This window comes from Orbicella faveolata, unplaced genomic scaffold, assembly GCF_042242905.1.
Source record: "Orbicella faveolata isolate gen_17 unplaced genomic scaffold, um_ofav_v1 contig_1, whole genome shotgun sequence".
NCBI classification, from domain to species: domain Eukaryota; kingdom Metazoa; phylum Cnidaria; class Anthozoa; order Scleractinia; family Merulinidae; genus Orbicella; species Orbicella faveolata.
This window is the reverse complement of record NW_028301536.1, coordinates 1,966,695-1,985,788: the sequence shown is the minus strand read 5'-3', so window position 1 is coordinate 1,985,788 and position 19,094 is coordinate 1,966,695. Positions and strand designations below refer to the sequence as shown.

The 19,094-nt window shown below is 37.0% G+C and overlaps 1 protein-coding gene across 4 annotated transcripts; it reads left to right on the top strand.

Annotated features, from left to right (window-relative positions):
* The first annotated feature begins 34 nt into the window (after nt 1–34).
* LOC110042648 (inositol polyphosphate-5-phosphatase A-like) lies at nt 35–17,485 on the top strand. 4 transcript variants are annotated; one of them, XM_089284436.1, is made up of 19 exons: nt 35–247; nt 596–637; nt 754–857; nt 964–1,054; nt 2,330–2,393; nt 4,320–4,351; nt 4,502–4,573; nt 5,058–5,110; nt 5,560–5,623; nt 7,694–7,749; nt 8,418–8,502; nt 9,580–9,675; nt 10,009–10,157; nt 11,368–11,418; nt 13,062–13,122; nt 14,272–14,331; nt 14,645–14,696; nt 15,787–15,823; nt 16,114–17,485. In XM_089284436.1, the coding sequence occupies exons 1-18, from the start codon at nt 179–181 to the stop codon at nt 15,804–15,806; spliced, it is 1,221 nt and encodes a 406-aa protein (XP_089140562.1). In that variant the 5' UTR covers nt 35–178; the 3' UTR covers nt 15,807–15,823; nt 16,114–17,485. The 4 variants fall into 4 exon arrangements, with proteins under 4 accessions (XP_089140562.1, XP_089140555.1, XP_089140552.1 ...); XM_089284429.1 differs by having other exon boundaries at nt 14,269–14,331; XM_089284426.1 differs by lacking the exon at nt 15,787–15,823.
* The last annotated feature ends 1,609 nt before the right edge of the window (nt 17,486–19,094 follow it).

The following is a 19,094-nucleotide window of genomic DNA, read 5'->3' as shown; positions in this document are numbered from 1 at the left end:
TATTCATTTCAGCGAGTTTAAAACTACGTCGACTTTTTCGACTTACTCGGATTCTTCCTCGTGGGAGGTACAATCCCACAAACCCCATAGGCACGAAAAGGAAGCGTATACAAACCTCTACCAGCCAATTCGACGAGGCATGAAAATGCCAAAGAATACAAAAGATGTTCAGTGATAGATGAATATGGGAGAGCACACTGTGCCGGTTCTGCTCATAACAGCAAATGTTGGTTCCGTCTTTGAAAATGTGAGTTTTTGTACCAAATTTACTGGTTTCTAAATTGAAAACAGTTTCCCATCGGAAATGGGGAAGATGTCGTTACATGTGGGGCATCAAGTTCCTACAGGATTTGTCAACGGATCGTTGACTTTTTCTTGCGAAGAACATGGTAGAACACAGGCTTAACCGCTGAGATTTTTTCTGTGAGCCTAGTTTATGCGAAGATTATTGTTTAAACAAGTGTGAAAAGCGAGGTATTTTGTTTTGCTTTTTTATCGAGTTTGTTTACAAAAGGAGGCATTCGGTTTGTATTCCCTTGTTGGCAATTATCGACAGCTTTGAAATGTTAAGTTCTTTCTTCTGTTTCATTTGTAGCGAGATGGTCTTGAGAAAGGCTGGATTCGTGAAACAGTCGGTGTAAGTATTGGTCAACCTGGAAATAAAAGGTGTAAAAAGCTCACTCGGCCTGATTGAGCTGTAAGAATGTCTTTGGAATTTCCATTAATTGACATTTTGGGGGTTGTTATCGGCAGACAATAACAAGACTTAAACCGAAGTTTGTGGCACTGCACTTTCAAGAAAGTGGAGGAAAAGAATCGGGTGAGGAATCACTAGAAAATGTGAAGGACTTTACGCGGTAGGTGTATGTTTATACTCGGAGCTGGTACAGCTTAATTGCTCTTTCTTTTCATGATGAAGCAAGACATCGAAAATATGTGATTAAACTGCCATTTCTATTTCAGTGTCTTCCTTGGTCAGTCTCAACTGAAAGAAAAATTTGACAAAGTGCGAGCATGGTTCGATCAAGATTACCATAAACAAGAGCAATATACGGTAGGAAATTCCAGATAAACTTTCATACTAAGCTAACTGTAACTGATCTTAACAGTTTAATCATACATGTACAGCTTATTATTTTCTACTGTTCCAGTATAAATGCTATCTATGACAAAATTCTCGATTGTGATTGGTTCTCTGCACACCTATTTGCCACATAATCAGCACGCGATCATGTGGGTGTCCAATTACAGGTATCCAATTTGAACTTTTTGTGATTGGATGCCTGTAATTGGATACCCATGTAATTTGCACATCAATTATGCACGCTTTAATGGCTTCCTTCACAATGTTTCCATTTTCAAAACTTATGAAGAATTCTACAGAAGTTTCCACTCAAAAGAATTTCTAAAAAGACATTTTAATTCTGAAATTTGTTACAGATACGATTAATTAGTAATTGGACCTTGTGTCGCACAATTCAGGGAGTAACTGTGCTCATAATTCAAATCGGCCTCGCACAATTACTCCCTGAACTGTGCTCCACTTGGTCTGATTACTAGTACTAGTCATATCTATAACAAAATTCTTGATCATGATTGGTTCCAGGGTCCGAAATTGCAACCAGCTGGTCTCCAATGTGTCTAAAAATTGAGTGTTGGTGACCAGAATTTTGAGGCTAGTCCCCATTAGGCAACTAACTTTTAGTGTCTTGAACTGGCATTCAAGGAAGAAAAACTTAGTGTTTGGTTTCAAGCAAGAAACTTCTTTCAGTACCTGCCTAAAAAAGTTAATTTCAGACCCTAGGTTCTCTTCGTGCCATTTCTTGGAACAGGGGTAATGTTATAAAATTAGTGTTAAGTGATAGAAGAGAGCATTGTTTTTTAGTGGGGTTTAGCTAGAGATCCTGTGAAATTTGTGTGACTGTGTATTGCATGTAAAGACAAAGACTGTATTAAATGTGACATTATTTTTAATGAGTTTCAGTAGTTCATCAACAGTGTAGAAGTGAAAATCGATTTAGTGCGCCAAATAGGTAATTTTCATGATGGTGTCATTTGACTACAACTACCAGAATCCTTCACTTTTTCTGTTTCTCATGCTAATTAGGGTAATTGTTATTTAAGCGCCACTGGGGCTTCAAAATTTAAATAATAAAGAGTAAACGAAAGGAATTCTGGTAGTTATAGTCAAATAACAACAACGTGCAAATTATCTGCTATTAAAGTAAAAAAAAGAAAGAGGCAATGAACACTGTATTGTAACAGGCATCGGACTTTGCTGGACACTGTCCTTTATTAATAGCCCTGTTGTCATTATTTCCATCATCAGGCTCTTGGTTGTATATATCTGGTAAGCAAGTCCTTAGAGGATGCATCACTCTGGAATTTTGAAGGTATTAGCAAGATACTTGTATTTATTTTTATATTTTCATACATATAAATGTCAGATGTATGGAGTGTAATATTTTCTTTAACAAATGGCAAACGCCATAGCGTGCACTATTGAGTTATGGATGCACGTGGGAGGTTGCTAAGCATGAAAGAAGCGTAAGAGTCACACGAGGCAATAGCCGAGTGCGGCTCTAGCTTCTTGAGTGCTTAGCAAACCTCCCAAGTGCATCCATAACTCAATAGTGCACGCTATGGCGTTTACCATTTGTTTTATAACATAACATTGAGACAATGGAACTACAGAAGTCCTTTTATTGAGCGACATCACAAAAAATGTTCGTGTAGTCTTACATGACAAGAGAAAACAAGCGCGCGAAAATTCATTCATGACGACCGACTGCAGACCAGTAGCTCGATAAATTTTCATCTTCAGACAACTGTGAAGACAGTTTCGCATTTCTGGCAGAAGAACGTCGGCCATTACTTTGGAAACAATGTCTGTCAAAAGATTTGCATTGTAAACATTAGCACACACGTCAGCAGCGTACACCCATGGGCAAATAGTAGATGCTAAATTAACCAATCAGAGCGTGCGCTTTGCTTTAGTTATGTATGTTATAATTCGGCTTTGTAAGATCTGTAGCTGTTAGCCCGCATAGAACTAAATATTGAGGAGTAACTTGTTGTCCATGTGTTTGTTTCTCTGTCACATACTTAACCATGCACGCTTGTTTCGGCTCAAAACTACCAAAAACCTGTGTTCTAGAATGCGGTGAGTCTCCTAAACCTTTAGAAATTTGAGCTTAAGGAAAACAGTAAGAGGAAATCTCAACCCAGCAAAGAAAGGACAAGCTACTCAATTTTCAGGCTTGCCATTTGGGGAAGCTCCTACTAACTATGATGCACAAAAATCATCCTCCAAAATCTTTCTTACTAGCCCACAAAAAGTTCATCTTTTACAGTACAGTCTGTAATTTGAATTTCCTCAAAAATTTTCTCGTAAAACTTCACTTGCCTATCGGGGAAGCTAGGTACAGAATCCACTAGCCACTAGCCTGACTGGAAAATCCAGTAGCCCTGGGCTATCGGACCAGACTTTCTTTGCACATTGCCTAAATTTCCAAACAAAATAAGTATGAAGAATCTCTTGTTCTTCAATTTCAGCAATTGTGGGAAAAACAAATTGGATGGAGATAAAATGAAAACATTTGTGCAGTGTGTTTGTCAAAAACATCGCTCAGTTTTTGACAGAAGTAGCCGCCTTTTTCAGGGTATTGATTGTTCACCATCCACTTGATTTCATCATGAAACCTTGGTTAGCTATATTAGATACCACTTTTTTATACACACAGTTATTCAAAGCATATTGGTTGTTAGAAGTTGTAAGGAATACACCTGTAAACAGACTAACTGTACTGTTCAGTAATTATTAATAGGACAGTTTTATTGCAGAGTTACAGCTTTTGAAGTCCATATGTATCTCTCGGCATCTTCAAGAAAGACAAGAAATGGAGATAAAAATGTTTTTTATGATGAAAAATCAGTCAAATTTCCCTTGTTGTAGAGTGCCTTAAATCAAGTTACCATAATTATATAGCTTTCACCTGACTATTGATTGGAAAAATAAATACTATTGAACCTGGATCTTACTGTTTTGGGAAGGGAGGGGTATGGGTGGGCTCGCTACTTTCAGGGGGTTGCTACTTTCAGGGGGTTGCTACTTTCAGGATTTATTAAAGGCCATAATTTTTTGGCGTTACTCTCTGGGAGGCGCTACTGTCAGAGGGTCGTTACTTTTGGAAGTTTGCGGTAGTTGTCTTTTTTGCATGTATTACACATGTTGGATGATTAATTAATAGTATTATTATTAACTGAACATTAACATTGTTTCTTTTCCTTTCTCATCTTTACAAAAACCTTAAATGAAGATTGCACATTCACCAAGATTGAAGGTGAAGAAGTGAGTGTAGTGTCTCATTAACTTTATCTATTTACTAGGCCTTTATATACAACCTTTTGCTCTGTTATAAAACTACTACATTCATTGAATTTGTGTTACTTTGTTGTGATAATAATTTATGTCCACCGTATTATGCTTGGCTGTCCTTAGACCTCTGTGGGAAGCCTGACAGATATCCCATTCGTGGAAAAAGAAAAATTTCCTTTGGATTTCTTCCCAAAGGTAAGATTAAATACTAATTTCAATGTGTCTGTTATGAATGGGAAGTTTAGGTTTAATTTTCTGACTGAATTAACCATCTTTGTTGCTACTACAAAGATTTCGAGCAAGGCAAATAACCCAAATTAATTTACTCAGAAGCTCAACAAACACAATATTTAAAAGACATACTAAATAAACCTACTGTCTTGAGTCGTAACATGTATATGTTCATGGCTTAGTCTGGTAAAAAGCACAAAAAGATCTTTTGCTACATGTAAGTTGTGCTTTGATCAGTGCGATCAACATAGGCTAATAAATATTACAGACTCTTTATATATCTGTACATGTATCCCATTTACAACAAAAACATCAGAACTGCATCTACTTGTAGGAAGAATATTCCCTCAGTACTATGACACATGAATATACAGGAATGCCAGTGCAGACAGTGCAATTCAGTTAAACAAGTATGAAGTTTGTAACTTGTTTGTGTAATTCCATACAGTTCAAATGGTCACGTAAGGGCTTCATGAGAACACGGTGGAAGATAAACAAATGGTAAGACACAAGCTGGCTAAGTAAGAAAATCTTACTCTACATGTAGTGTAGAGGGTGCTGTTCATTTTCATGCAAATCAAACTCAAATTATTTTCAAATACACTGTAAGAGATTCCTGAGAGATTTTGCACATTGTCAAGGACTTGTTTTGAAACAGAGGAACAAGGTACGTGTACATGTACATGTACCTCAGAAATGGCCTATTACGCCTTAAGCAAAACAATAATACGTACTTTTTTACATGTACAGTTTATACTCCAGACGATACAATATTATAGTCCAGTTTTTCAGCCAATCTGTGAGTTATTTAAATTAGATCTATTTGATCTGGTGTAGTATGTGGAATGTGTGTACATTGTACAGTTGTGGTGTCTGTACATTTTTTATCTGAGTTTTCCCTTCAGACATTCAATTTTTAACTTCACCGATTATTATATTTTGTGTTGCAGTGTGTTTGATTTACTGAACATCCATCTCTTCCATGATGCTTCAAACTTAGTCTCCATTGAGTTAGTGAGTAATAAAATTAGATATACTTGAATCATATTTTTATTAAGTATTACATGTATGTTAATCATAACATTGTTAAAAGTACTAATCCCAAATATACTTGACTGTGTACAACTCCTTTCTGTACTTGAATTGGAACTTTTTTGGTTCATTATTTCTTCTGCATGTCTACTGAGAATTTATGTGCGCTTGTCATATTAAATTTTAGTTCCAATGCCAGCATAAAAAGTCAACAACAAACACACAAGCTGAATAATGATAAAAAAGTGTATTTACTTGAGAAGGTACACTTTCACAAGTACATGTAGATTGGTTGTAAAGCTTGAAATGACAAATACCTTGTATGTGTAAGGAGAGAGAACTGCCATACACCTGTAAAGTTTCATTTTATAAAAGAAAAAGAAGAAATGAACTTAAAGAGAAAATATCAGGCGAAAATTAACACAGTCTACATATTATTTGTGTAGTCGGCACTGCTAGACCGAAAGTCTGGAAACTTGGAGCAGTGTTTGATAAACACTGTTCAAGCTTTGTAGCGGCAACATTGTTGTCAGTTTCTACAAGTACTGTAACTGGGATTGGTCAGAGAGCACTAGTTTTAAAAGCAAACAGTGAGATGCGTGACATACTCTACAACTTGATGGACTAAGTCAAAGCAGTATTATTGTCATCATCATCATAATCATCATTAAGGATCTTGGAGGAAAAATGCAAGCTTGAAAATGGCTTTATGAAAACTAGTTTTGTTGCTCAAGGTGATGGAAAGATCATACCATTCTCTGGTCCTAAATTACAGCTGCTGCTCATCAACAGAGCATACTAAGAGCTGAGCAAGTAAGACACAAGTCATGTACAATGGACTTGCTGTATGTGGGACCATCAACATCATCAGTACTGACACCCCAACCATTACTATCACCTTTGAAATTATTAGTATATATTATTACTACTAAAAAGTGTAGATCAAAACCTGAAGTTTTTTGCTTTCTCGTATACAGTGCACATCGTATACAGTGCATGTTGTGAGGACAACAACTTGCGCTTTGATTATTTTGACTCATAGAAAAAGTGCAATATAGGTACAGTCGAACCTTCGGTTGCGACCACCTCTCCTCAGCAACCAGTTTTCCAGAATACAAAGAGTCCTTATTGTTGTGTGGAACCCCTTGTTAGCAACCACTTCTTGTAAATGGCTGTGACCATTGTTAGAGCTAAAAGTTTGAAATTTTGTTTGATTTTTAACCTCCCTAAAGCGATGACTTAATAATAATAATAATGATAATAATAATAATAATAATAATATTTAATATTTCTAAGGCACAAATTAACATGTGAATATGATCAAATGTGCCTAACAAACCATATGAGTAATATAAATTAAACGATATGCTATGAATTGAGAGATATTAGAGCAGAAATTGGATAATGCAGTAACATTATCGCATTTCTGGGTAGCACAAGAGACAGAAATTTCTCAGTGGGAAGTGCCATATTTTTTCTTGAGATTGACTTTTCACATGAATAAAACATGGAGTACTGTTAGTCTCTGCAGTCGCAAACCATATGCTAATGAAGCACAATAATTTTGACCCAATGCAGCCTAAACTCTCGTAACTGCCCACCTCCAGTAAGCAACCACATAGGCTTGACATTTTGAGTGGTCACTTATGGGAGTTTGGACTGTATTCGATATTATAATATTTACCATTATAACAGCCCGATTCTCTCTTTGTTACAAATTAGTAGTTTCCTTTTGTGCATGATTATACTAGCAGATACATTAACTACTGTAGGACCCTCTGTTTCAAGTATTACACAGTTAGTGAGCTTTAGTATCTTGGCACTCAACCAGTTATACAGTGAAACTTTGATTTAACAAAGGACCAAGGGACTGGAGAAAGATGTTCGCTATAATCAAGTTTCAATATATCAGGTTCTTTTCCATATAATTTACTATTACTGAGGTGAAGAATATCGTTCATTATACCACAGTCTTCGTTAAATGGAGGTTTCACTGTGCAATCATGTGTGTTCTTGTCATGTACAAATATTAGTTTTTGCACTTTAATTTAGACTCCATCTGTGTACAGTAAAAATCGCAAGAGAGCTCTTGACCATGTTTTAGACAGGTAAGGTGACAACTTTAACTGAGAGATTGCTGTTGTCGTTATAATTCCAAATGCATTTTCATAGTACAGTCTGCTTTATGAGAAGCCAATTGTTAAACAGTAGTCATCAACAAAATGCTTGCTAGTCAGACTTGTAGTAAAATTTTAATTACAATAATAATAATAATAATAATAATAATAATAATAACAACGACAACGATAACAATAATAACAATAATTTTAACATAGTTTTATTGTCATGATTAGTATTATTACAATTCAAAGTAATAGAAAGTTTGTCCATTGTTATAAAAACAAATTGAAAGTTGCTGCTTTGGTCAGTCACAAAGGGTACAGGTTATCCAATGAACTAATCAAAACTTGATGCAAATGCTGTACATTTAGCTGGTGCGAAGCACAAGAAAATGAGTGAGTTAGCCACAGTAATTATTGGTATTGGTGTAACTTCTGATTGGATGACAACGTGGTGTGCATAATTTTTTTTTTGTCAATCGCATAGCAGAGTTATGCAAAACCAAAGCAAATATGAATTACAATCATTACTGTAAGGTGTGAATTACAAATTCCTTTCAACGTATAATTTAGTAGCTGAAGTATAAGTTAACTTATGTTCGATGTTGCTGGTGACACTATAAATATTATAGATCTTTAATGTTTTTCTTTTTCAGATTACATGAGAGTTCTATTCCTTTGGTTCCTTACATGCTATTTGGTGACTTCAACTTTAGACTTGACAATAAGAGAGTAGTGGAGGTACAGTCTAAAAAATAATGTGGAGTTTTTCAACAAGTTACAGTGTGTTCACACCTATAGTTTACTGTACTCACATTCATGGGTATGCGAAAACTGTTATCTGATCAGAAGTTAAATAACCTAATGCTTTGTCTTTGTAAAAGGCTTCAGTGAATATAAACAGTCATAGCTGGTCACATACATTTTGTTCATGTACAGTATTGCTTACTAGAGTGACAAGTATTATTTGGAGTACAGTATGAGGTAATGGCTAGTGCCCATTTATTTATTGAGCAAGTATGGACCGTTTATATATGTACAGTGTTGGCTCTACAGCCCCTTTCTCTGTCACCTGTGTTGCAGCCAAAGGACATATGATGACAGTGCCTCTCCTAACCAGCCATCTCCTAATAAGGACATAACCTCTCTAATAAAGACACCAAAGGGACTGAGCAAAGTGTCCGTATTAGGGAGGTGTCCGTATTGGAGACTCACTATGATCACATCACCTTTAAGTCTTCACGGACAGTTTAGAGTGTTTAGTACCTAAAATCAGGCCCAAAAGTGAGTGTCTTGTGAATTTCTGAATCTAAATTGTTTAACTTTATTGTACTTCTCAGTTATATGCGGTGCGTACAAATTTTGGAACAAAACGAAAAACTGCACCTAAAAACTTAACACAACATATTTTAAAAGTACAATATTAAAGGTGTAGCAATAGTTTTACTAGAGTAACATGTTTGTGTAACCGCCGAGAGGAAATAGTGCATACCGCAAATTATTGACACCTGGTCCCCTGGAGTGTCCATAGTAAAGAGGTTAAATTTGTATAAATTTGCTCCCTGGGGCCGAGATTTAGTGTTTGTTGTCCCTTTTAGAGAGGGTCCATTTTTTAGAGGGTTTTTTTTAGAGGAAATGTATGAGAATTTTGCCGGTTCATAGGAAACTGTCCGTATTAGAGAGGTGTCCATATTGCAGAGATGTCCGTATGGAGAGGTTTGGCTGTAGATGTACAAATTCAGTTACAGAGCCTACAGTGGATGTGTCACTTGGATTGTGCTTATTATTGGGCTGATTTTCATACTTGGTTCTTTGTAGTCTCTCTGTGCTGGGTTACCACAACAGCATATCAGAAAGGATGGTGAGAGCACTCCTTCAAAGATCATATTCAGAGATAGAAAGAAGGCTGACAAGGTGAGCCCTCATTTCACTGGACTGAGTTATTAGTGAAATGCCGTACACATTTGTCATATCAATATGAAAACACCATTACATGTGGTGAATGATTAAGTCATGACCCAATTCACTTGTGCTCTGCTTCTAACATGCAAACAGCTTGTGTATTGTTTTGTTGGTGTACATATTACAGTGTAGAAGTTAACATCCTCACCTCTTTAAGCTCCTAGTGTATTTTTATATCCATGTTCATGGGGTGAAATAAATTAGAATAACTTAACTCAAAAAATTGATAAGTGAGTTAATTGTTGGTATTAATTACATAAATGCACTCTATATTATATTTGGTAGATTTTCCTTACACTGGAACCTCGCATTTTCAAGTTTCATGACCAAAGTATCTTCAGAAACCACAATGGAAAGAAGTTTTCAAAGTACAACAGAGAGTTTGATTCTTTCATGGACAGATTGTTTGAGTTCGATATTTCATTTTGTCCAAGGTACATTTTGTTTTCACTAACTTGTATTACATTGTAGTCACCATCTGTCTTCTCATTGGCTAAAAGCCTACAGTTAATTCTGGGAAACAGTGCAACCTACGGATTTTTCGCTAATCTGCTAGCAGATTAGTGAATAATCTGTAGGTTGCACACGCACTGCATGATTTCCAAGAGCAATGTTAAGTTCATTGTTCATAATCAAGGTCTCAAAAGTAAACTGTGTTCACTGCGATAATGCATTTGTCATTATTATTTACAATAAAATCATTTACAATGTAATGAATAATGTATAAAATAATTAAATAAAGAAGTAAATGAAATATATGAACTAAGTAAGATATAAAAAGCTTATAGATATCAAATATAATAATACAAAATATAAATGTTTTAAGCGGCCTAGCAGCATATATCACAGTTCTTACAATTATCTATTAAGAGTGATAGGTCTAATACTGTTGTTAAAACTCTTAACATTAGGTATCTCTCTATCAGTATGGTCTAATTTGTTCCAAAGATGGGGCCCAAAATATCGTAAAGAATGTTTTCCATAATGCACTGTGCAAAAACGTGGAATATTAAAATCACTGTTCCTCAGGTAACACCATTTCGGGGTACTAGTATTTGTATTCATTTGATGCAGTAGGTAACATGATTGTGCAGCTTATTTTTTTTGTCATTTGCAAGTCAAACAGTACCTTTACTTTCCAAGACAGAAAAACCCAATTATTGCAGTTTATTAAAGATGATTTCCAGTCCGTACTGCACACTCTCGATGTCCTCAAGAGTCTGTTTGCGTTTTTTGTTTTGTTTCATGTAAGACATCACAAAATGTAAACATTTTGCAACTACTTAGATGAAGTAAATTCAAAGTTTCAAAACAACCGCCATTACGGATGCGAAGCGGTCGAAGCTTTATACCCCGTTCTTTCTCATTTCGCTTGATGAAACAACTTCAGGGCTGCTGTAAAAATCAATGAAGCTGCTAGAAAAAGAATTTGAAAGGCCTCAAAGATAAGGTATGTGGTTCATAACGAATAACATCAATTCGCATTCCATCGAGTGAGATTTATAATGTTTACAAACTTTAGGGTCCTGAGACTGGGCAGTACGGACTGGAAATCATCTGTAATGTTAATAAATTGACTTAATTAAAATTACTTGCATTGTACATGATATGGTTTGTAATAGTGTAGTTTACTTTCTTTAACAGCTATCCTTTCAGTGAAAATATCAAGGAAACAACAGTTTATGGAGACTCAAGGTACACCATACAAGCTCCTTCACTTTAACCATTGTTCCATTCTCCTAGTGGAGAATTGGGCTGTCGCCCCTCTGCTTCCAGGCTATCCTATCCTCTGCAGCTGATACCGCCTCTGTCCAAGATTTTAATCCTTTCTCCTTAAGCTTCGTTTCCACTGTTTCTCCTCCATGTCATCCTCTTAAACAAAATTAAAATACTTGTTAATGTTATCATTCACACCCAACATATGAATTCCATATTCAGTTGATCATGAAAGTTAAATTCACTTTTCTAACGATGATACTAACTTGACATAATAATAATAGAATTCCTATGCCTGGGAAATACTTGTTTCTATGATGAATGGAAACAGAGGACCCAACTCATCATTCGCTCCGACTGCTCGGAAGGGTCCTTATTCTCGAGGGCTTTTCAATTTTAATAGAGACTCACTGTTGTAAAAACGTCAAAAAAAACTGAAAGTACGTAAGTCTAAGAAAAAGCGAGGTATTGTATGTAAGGTACGTAGATCCAAAGATCCTCAAAAAAAAAATAATAATAATAACAGCAAAAAAATGAAACTTTACTTTGTGGCTTTGTTTACTCGTCTAATGGACCATGTTTTTATTTTTGGTCGTGGATTAGAACTAGCTTGCAATGAAGGCTTACGAAGGGGAATATCATTAAAAAGAGATTTGAAAAGACGCTCCGCATAAGCCTCAGTGGCAAGCTAGTTCCAGTCCAATACCGGGAATACGAATATGGACTGTTGGACAAGTGTCTTGGAAGCTATTATTCCAGTCATCTTAGAGAACATCAAACTTGTCGTGGTAAAAAGTACAGTGGAACCCCGCCTTACGGTCACCTCGTTATTACGGTCACCTCGTTATTACGACCACTTTTTTTGTCCCAGCAAAACGCCCGTACATTTTCTTATAAGAGAACCCTGTTAATGCGGCCATCCCGTTAATACGGCCAACGGCCACATTCTGAAATCCCAACCTTTGTAATCCTTTATACTTTTACCCCGTTTATATGGTCGCTCAAACCAGTTACTTTTTTAAAAACTATAAAGTGGAAACCTGTTAAAACACATTTACGGTCCAATAATATTTGGCCGTGTTAACTAGGTAGGGTCAAATTTAATGACTGGTCCAAATTGAGAAGCGTCTTAACAGAACCTAACAGATATATCACAATTGCACTTAATTCTAAACAACTGTTCTGTGATAAGCACCGAGAATGTAGATATAACTTTTTGAAATTGAAACTTTGATTACTACATATAATATTAACAATGGAAAGATGGACATAACTGGTTTGAGTGGCCCTATAAACAGGGTATATTTATAAAGGATTATACAGGATGGGATTTCAGATTGTGGCCGGTAGCCGCATTAACGGGGATTTCTTATAGGAAAATGCATGGGTGTTTTGCCGAGCAAAAAAAATGGCCGTAATAACGAGGTGACCGTAAGGCGGGGCTCCACTGTATCTGCTTCCTCGATGCTTATCACAGAACAGTTTAGAAGTACAATTGTGATATCTGTTAGCTTCTGTTAAGACGTTTCTCAATTTAAAGTAGCATTATTTTGATATATATTACTTGTAAGATTTTAACAGTAGTTTTATTTCACTTACTTTTATTTGATGAATATTTCCAGGTGCCCATCATGGTGCGACAGAATCTTTTTGAGTCATTCTAGCAGAGCAATAATAGACCAGGTACATGTCTAGTCACACGGGGGAGGGGGGGGGGGGCAGTCACTTTGGTGTCAAGAAAATAAAAGGGGGAACTTGATTTAAGGACGTTCGCGCGGAAATTTTCCAGTCGGTAGATTTTTTTTAATTTTTTTACTGCGGTCAGATAATGAGTTACTTGTGTCAAAAATGCAAAAAAAAAAAAAAATTGGGGTTCACCGACTTCGTTTCAGAGATAATGCGTGTGGAAAACTACCCCGATTGTGAAATTTTGGCGCACGTAATTCAGCATGGTCTACAAGGGTTTATAGTTAAAAGTATCGAAGGTGAGTCAACGGAGGCAACGATCTTATTCATATTTTGTAGAAGTGGGTCTGTTGCGTAAATAATTTCAAATGTTACCAAACGTTTTCACAAAACTTAACCGTTCGAGAAGCATTTGAAACCGTCGCACAGATAAACGAAGAGCTGAAAAGAACGGAATTCGATGTATTCAAACTTCTAGTCGATAGATTTTCTTCATTTTTTCGCTAAACGTAGAAAATTGGTAGAGAAAAGGATCCATTAAAAGAAAAATAGGGTCACCGAACGTCCAAGATCGTTAAATCCAGGCATAGCTATAGCAACGGCCATCTGACCTATCGCTGTTCATTTTATTACTTAGCGCGCGCGGTCATGCATGACGTGGCGTGTGAATTTGCAGGCGTGTTAAGGGTGCGCAGAAACAATTAGCGCGAACGTCCTTAATGTCCAACCAAACTGCGTAGTGTCTTCAGATTAAAGTTATCAAAATGAATGGGTTTTTTTTTTTTCAGGAATGGACTTGAATGTAGGCATTATCTTGTGACAAATGAGATTGCAATGGCACTGATCATCATTACTTGAAATTAATTTTACGCACAGATTTATTACCTGGACAGTGTGATGTTGCTCTTGGAAGTTCCTTATATTAGTTTCCAGCCCCATGGTCATTAATTGTTAAGATGTATCTTGTATGTTGGTAAATTTCTCTGTTAGCCTGTTGGCCTGCAAACCCAGACGGGCGTCCAGCTGCATGAAACATCAGCCGGAAGTCTGCCTGGGTTGTCAAAGAACATCACCCGTCTTGGTTCATAATTTGATTTAGCATTACAACTAGAAAAGCATTAAAATACGTTGTTCTTGTGTCAGAAGAAAGGACCTGCGGTGACTTACGACATGATTGGTAAACAAGCCTGTATGGGAGACCACAAGGTACATTACAGTATTCGTTCGTAGTATCCTAGTCCAGATTGAACCCCGCTATTTCGAACTCTCGGGGGAAACGAAAAACAGCTCGAAATAGCAGGAGGTCGAAATAACCGATAGTAAATGACTGGAGGGCAGATCCAAGGGAAATGGTTTCGTTTAGTTCGAATTAACGGGGTCGAATTCGAAATAACCGAGTTTGAATTGGCGGAATCCAACTGTATCTTTGTTGTATGTTTAAATAAAGTCTTTCATTCATTTCATTCATCCATTCTAGTATCTTTGTCCTCCATGTTCATAATTTTTCGTTTCTCTACAGCCTATATTTTTGTATTTTAACATGGATTCATCTCAAGATCCTTTTTCTCAAGGTTAGGTTTATGTTGTTTTTAGAGTGACCTTAGTAAGTGACTTGTGAACCTGTAATGAAGTAACAACACCATCTTGTTCGTAGTGCTCGTTGTTACAATCACATATTAGAGTTTCAACAAGGGCTTTCAATGTTTATAGGGTTAAAAGATGTAGTATTGTTTGATGGTGGAATGTGGTTTTCATAACAAGCACTTTCGTTCTTAAACCTATAAGTAGTTTATGTTGCGCTCTTTTAAATTGCTTCATAATGCGGCCTAGCTGCCAGTTCATAAATCCATTGACAATGTTAACTCAGTAACATAACAAAGGAAATGTTTGGTTTTACCGTCGCTTGCATCTGGGCGTGGACACGTGACGCCGAAACATGCTCTAATTGGATGTCAAATGTGGCATGATTGGTCATCAAACATTTGAAGTTTAGCTGACTGTAACACGAACTTTCGCGCTCTGAAAGATCCTGAAAGTCTTGCCCCAGGCAATATTTCATGGTTATTCTAGAAGTTAAACCACCCTCGCGAAAGGCGTATGTATATTGACACAGCTCAGGGTCAATTTCTCTGAAGAAGTCTTCAATGTCCAATCTTTCACCATTTCGTGTGCTGAACTTCGAGCGCGAAAGTTCGCGTTACGGTCTGCTAAACTTCGAATGTTTGATGACCAATCATGCCACGTTTGACACCCAATTAGAGCATGTTTCGGTGTCACGTGTTCACGCTTAGATGCAGGCGACGGTATGCAACCTCTCCAGTTTAATTTCCTTTTTATTTTTAGTTGTTACCACATGTATGCTGACATTAACGTAACATACCTACTCCCTCACGTCCCCATTTGAAATTTTCGTAAGGCCTAGTAAGATTGTCAAATGTCTTTATGAAAACGTAAGCTGCATAATAACACCACTAGTCGCTGTCCCTCAATAGTTCTTTAACGAGTTTTGTTTCTATTTTTGTTGTTTTTTGTTTTGTTATTAGTTATTTTTTGCTCGTACGCTTTGTTTCTGTTTGTGTTAGTATGTGTGCAGGATAACGTCCTTTACTTGTAAAGCTGCCCAGCTAACATCATACGATGCTAACTTGTTTGATGTCCTAGGTTGTAACTCGGAATGGTGAAAACACTGAGTCTTTAGGTTAGTTGCATTTCCCTTTCAAAGCAACAAATCGCTTGAATTCAGTTACACAATCTTTGTTAGCGTCGTAATTTATTTTAGTAATAAGAAGGGAAAAAAGTGAACGACCCCACTAAAATTGTAAGGAAATCGTGAACTACATGTATTTCGCTACGTCACAATCCTAAATTCTTGCAAAACCCGCATACCACCTTTCTGTCTGAGTCCTCAGTTTTTTTGTCTTTGATAAAACGTTTACCTTATGCAGGACTCTTCTGTTTCCGCAATGTTTGTTTCCTTTCTTTTCACAGCTCGACTCATAAAAAACAGTGGACCCCTTGAAGTTGTCGAGTATCTAACAAGTGTTTGAGAGTAGAATCTTTTAACTGTTTCAGTGGTGACTTCTACAGACAACTTCTATAGACAAGCTACCGTTTACGGTACAAACTGGGAGACTGTGATAATACATGAGGGTGATTAGTGTCTATATTCTGTGTCGGTTTGACGAGACATAAGGTGGTGATCTATTTAACCGGTATCCGGGCTGAAAGGTTAACAGTGCTGTGGCAGCGAAGAATCCACAGTCTCCGATATTGTTACAATAATAATTTATACTTATATGTACGTTAGGTTAACAGAGTAGTAGTGTACAAAATAATTGTTGAATCATTCTAAAGTACGTAAGTTCCAGATGAAAATTAATTATAAGCAATGGGTTACTCATACGAACAAACAACGTAAAAGTTGATTTAATGTACTGTATGTCCAAATATTGTTTCTAGAAACTTGTTTAAGCGTAAAGGGGGCTTTGTTTCGTCGTCTTATTAGGTCATTTCTAGGTTGTCTTTTCTTTTTTTTCAACATGGGGCATGCTGACAAACGTTTCAATCTAAAAAAAATCTTGTTTTTCGGATTTATTTTCATGCATATGAAAGCAGTTTTTTCAAACGTTGTGCTTTATAGAACATTTAGCAAGTTGATAAACTTCATGTAAAAACCTCAACCAATAGTTTCGCGAAACACCATGTAAGAGGCAGCTCAACGATTCAGATACCATAGGTGTCGCTGTTGTTTGGATAATGATTGACCCATTAAGTTTGATGTCACGTCTGTCAAAAGTGAGGTGAGCTTAGTGATGTTAAGCTCGTGGTAATACAAGTAATATAAACAAGATGATTTTTTAGACTCGGTTCATGCGAGCTCAAAGATATTTAATAGTGAGGTGTATAGTTATTTTAATTAACCTATAAACAAAATTATATATGTATATGACATTACACTGATTAGGTTATAATTGAATCGGGAATTGGATTAAATAATGATTTGTTATGAGGCTTTAGTCCGGTCAATCGGATTCCAAAGATTAAAAACTATATATATTGGCTTTTTTGTATTCTTTATATTTACGATGTACAATCTGGTAATTTTAACATCCTGTAGTTTTCAGATTATCAAGAGCCTCGTTTTAGCATTTATTGAGGCTGTTTTTCAGTTAATTTTTTTCTTGGACCTATAACCGGGGTACGACCGGGAACAGGCTAGGCTAGGCTTGGGAGCGTATGTGTAACGCGTACAATACGCTTGACTTCAAGAGTAGGTTTTAGGTTGCCAAGTTGATTGTGAAGTTTCGGAGTTGATTTACTTTAAGGATCTGGGCTTAAACATTAAAAAGTTCATTTGTAATGGGTGTGATTTTATTCCTCGCAAGTTCAGGGATGTTAAGAGTGCAGTCACCTGTTTTCGATGTGAATGCAAGAAGCGAGAAAACACACGTAATACCTCAGAGCTTGTAGGTCTAGTAAGCGCTACAGGCGTCACAGTTTGAATGCTCAAGTTTAATCATACTGGGCGTAAACACGAGAGAAACGAAACTGATCGTGGATGTGTGATGTGTGATTCAACTGAAAAAATAAACAGACAAAATATTTAAGTACAAAATATAACGACAAAAAATACTGACAACGGAGCAAATAAACTTACAAAACTGTGGCGACACGAATTCTAGAATTTGTACTTCAGGGCTCACAACAGTGAAGCAGCTGAGGAAAACGGGGTAGAAACCAGCAGATCGAACTTTCAGTGCTAACAAGCACTGGCGAAAATAAAAACAAACTACGAATAATGAGGAACGCTTAAGTACTTCAGAGTGGGTTGCTTAATTCCCAGGGGTCACGGAGAAACGTGACATCCAAAGCAAAGAAAGATCTAGCCGCTACAGACCTGGTCCATTGGTCGGGCATTGCAATCTTATCGCAGCTCCACCGTAGGGATTTGTAGGAATGGCCCCGTGCCACAATAGATTACTTAGGGGAGGGAGAAGGGTGCACAAGCTCCGAATTGACCATCTGTTTTGCGTCAACAATGTACCACACTTGGAAAACTGCGCCACACTTGGAAAAATGTGCCACATTTGGAAAAATGCGGAAACCTTGGAAAAATGCGCCACTCTTGAAAAAATTCGCCGCACTTGGAAAAGTACTCCACACCTGGAAAGATGCGGCACACTAAAAAAAATGTGGTACAGTTGAAAAATTGCGACACATTTGGAAAAATGCGGCACGCTGGGAAAAATGCGCCAGACTTGTAAAAATGCGCCGCACTTGGAAAAATGCGGCACATTTGGAAAAGTGCGGCTTATTTAAAAAGATGCGGCACACTTGGAAAAGTGCGGCAAACTTGAAAAAATGTGGTACAGTTAAAAAATTGCGACACATTTGGAAAAATGCAACACACTTGAAAAAATTCGCCACACTTGGAAAAATGCGTCACACTTGGAAAAATGCGGCACAGTTGGAAAGTGCGGCTTATTTGGAAACATGCGGCAATCTTGGAAGAATGCAGCACACTTGGAAAAATGCGCCACACTTTAAAGAATGCGCCACACTTGGAAAAATTCTCCACACTTGGAAAAATGCGCCACATTTTCAAAAAATAAGGCACACTTGGAAAAATTCGCCACATTTGGAAAAGTGCGCAACACTTGGAAAAACGCGCCAATTTTTGGAAAAATGCGCCACACTTAAAAAAAAGGGGCCAAACTTGGAAAAATGCGCCACACTTGGCAAAGTACTCCACACTTGGAAAAATGTAGTACAGTTGAAAAAATGCAGCACGTTTGGTAAAATGCGGCATACTGGGAAAAATGCGCCAGACTTGTAAAAATGCGGCACACTTGGAAAAATGTGCCACACTTGGAAAAATGTGCCACACTTGGAGAAATGCGCCACATTTGGAAAAATGCGCCACATTTTCCAAAAATGAGGCACACTTGAAAAAATGTGGTACAGTTGGA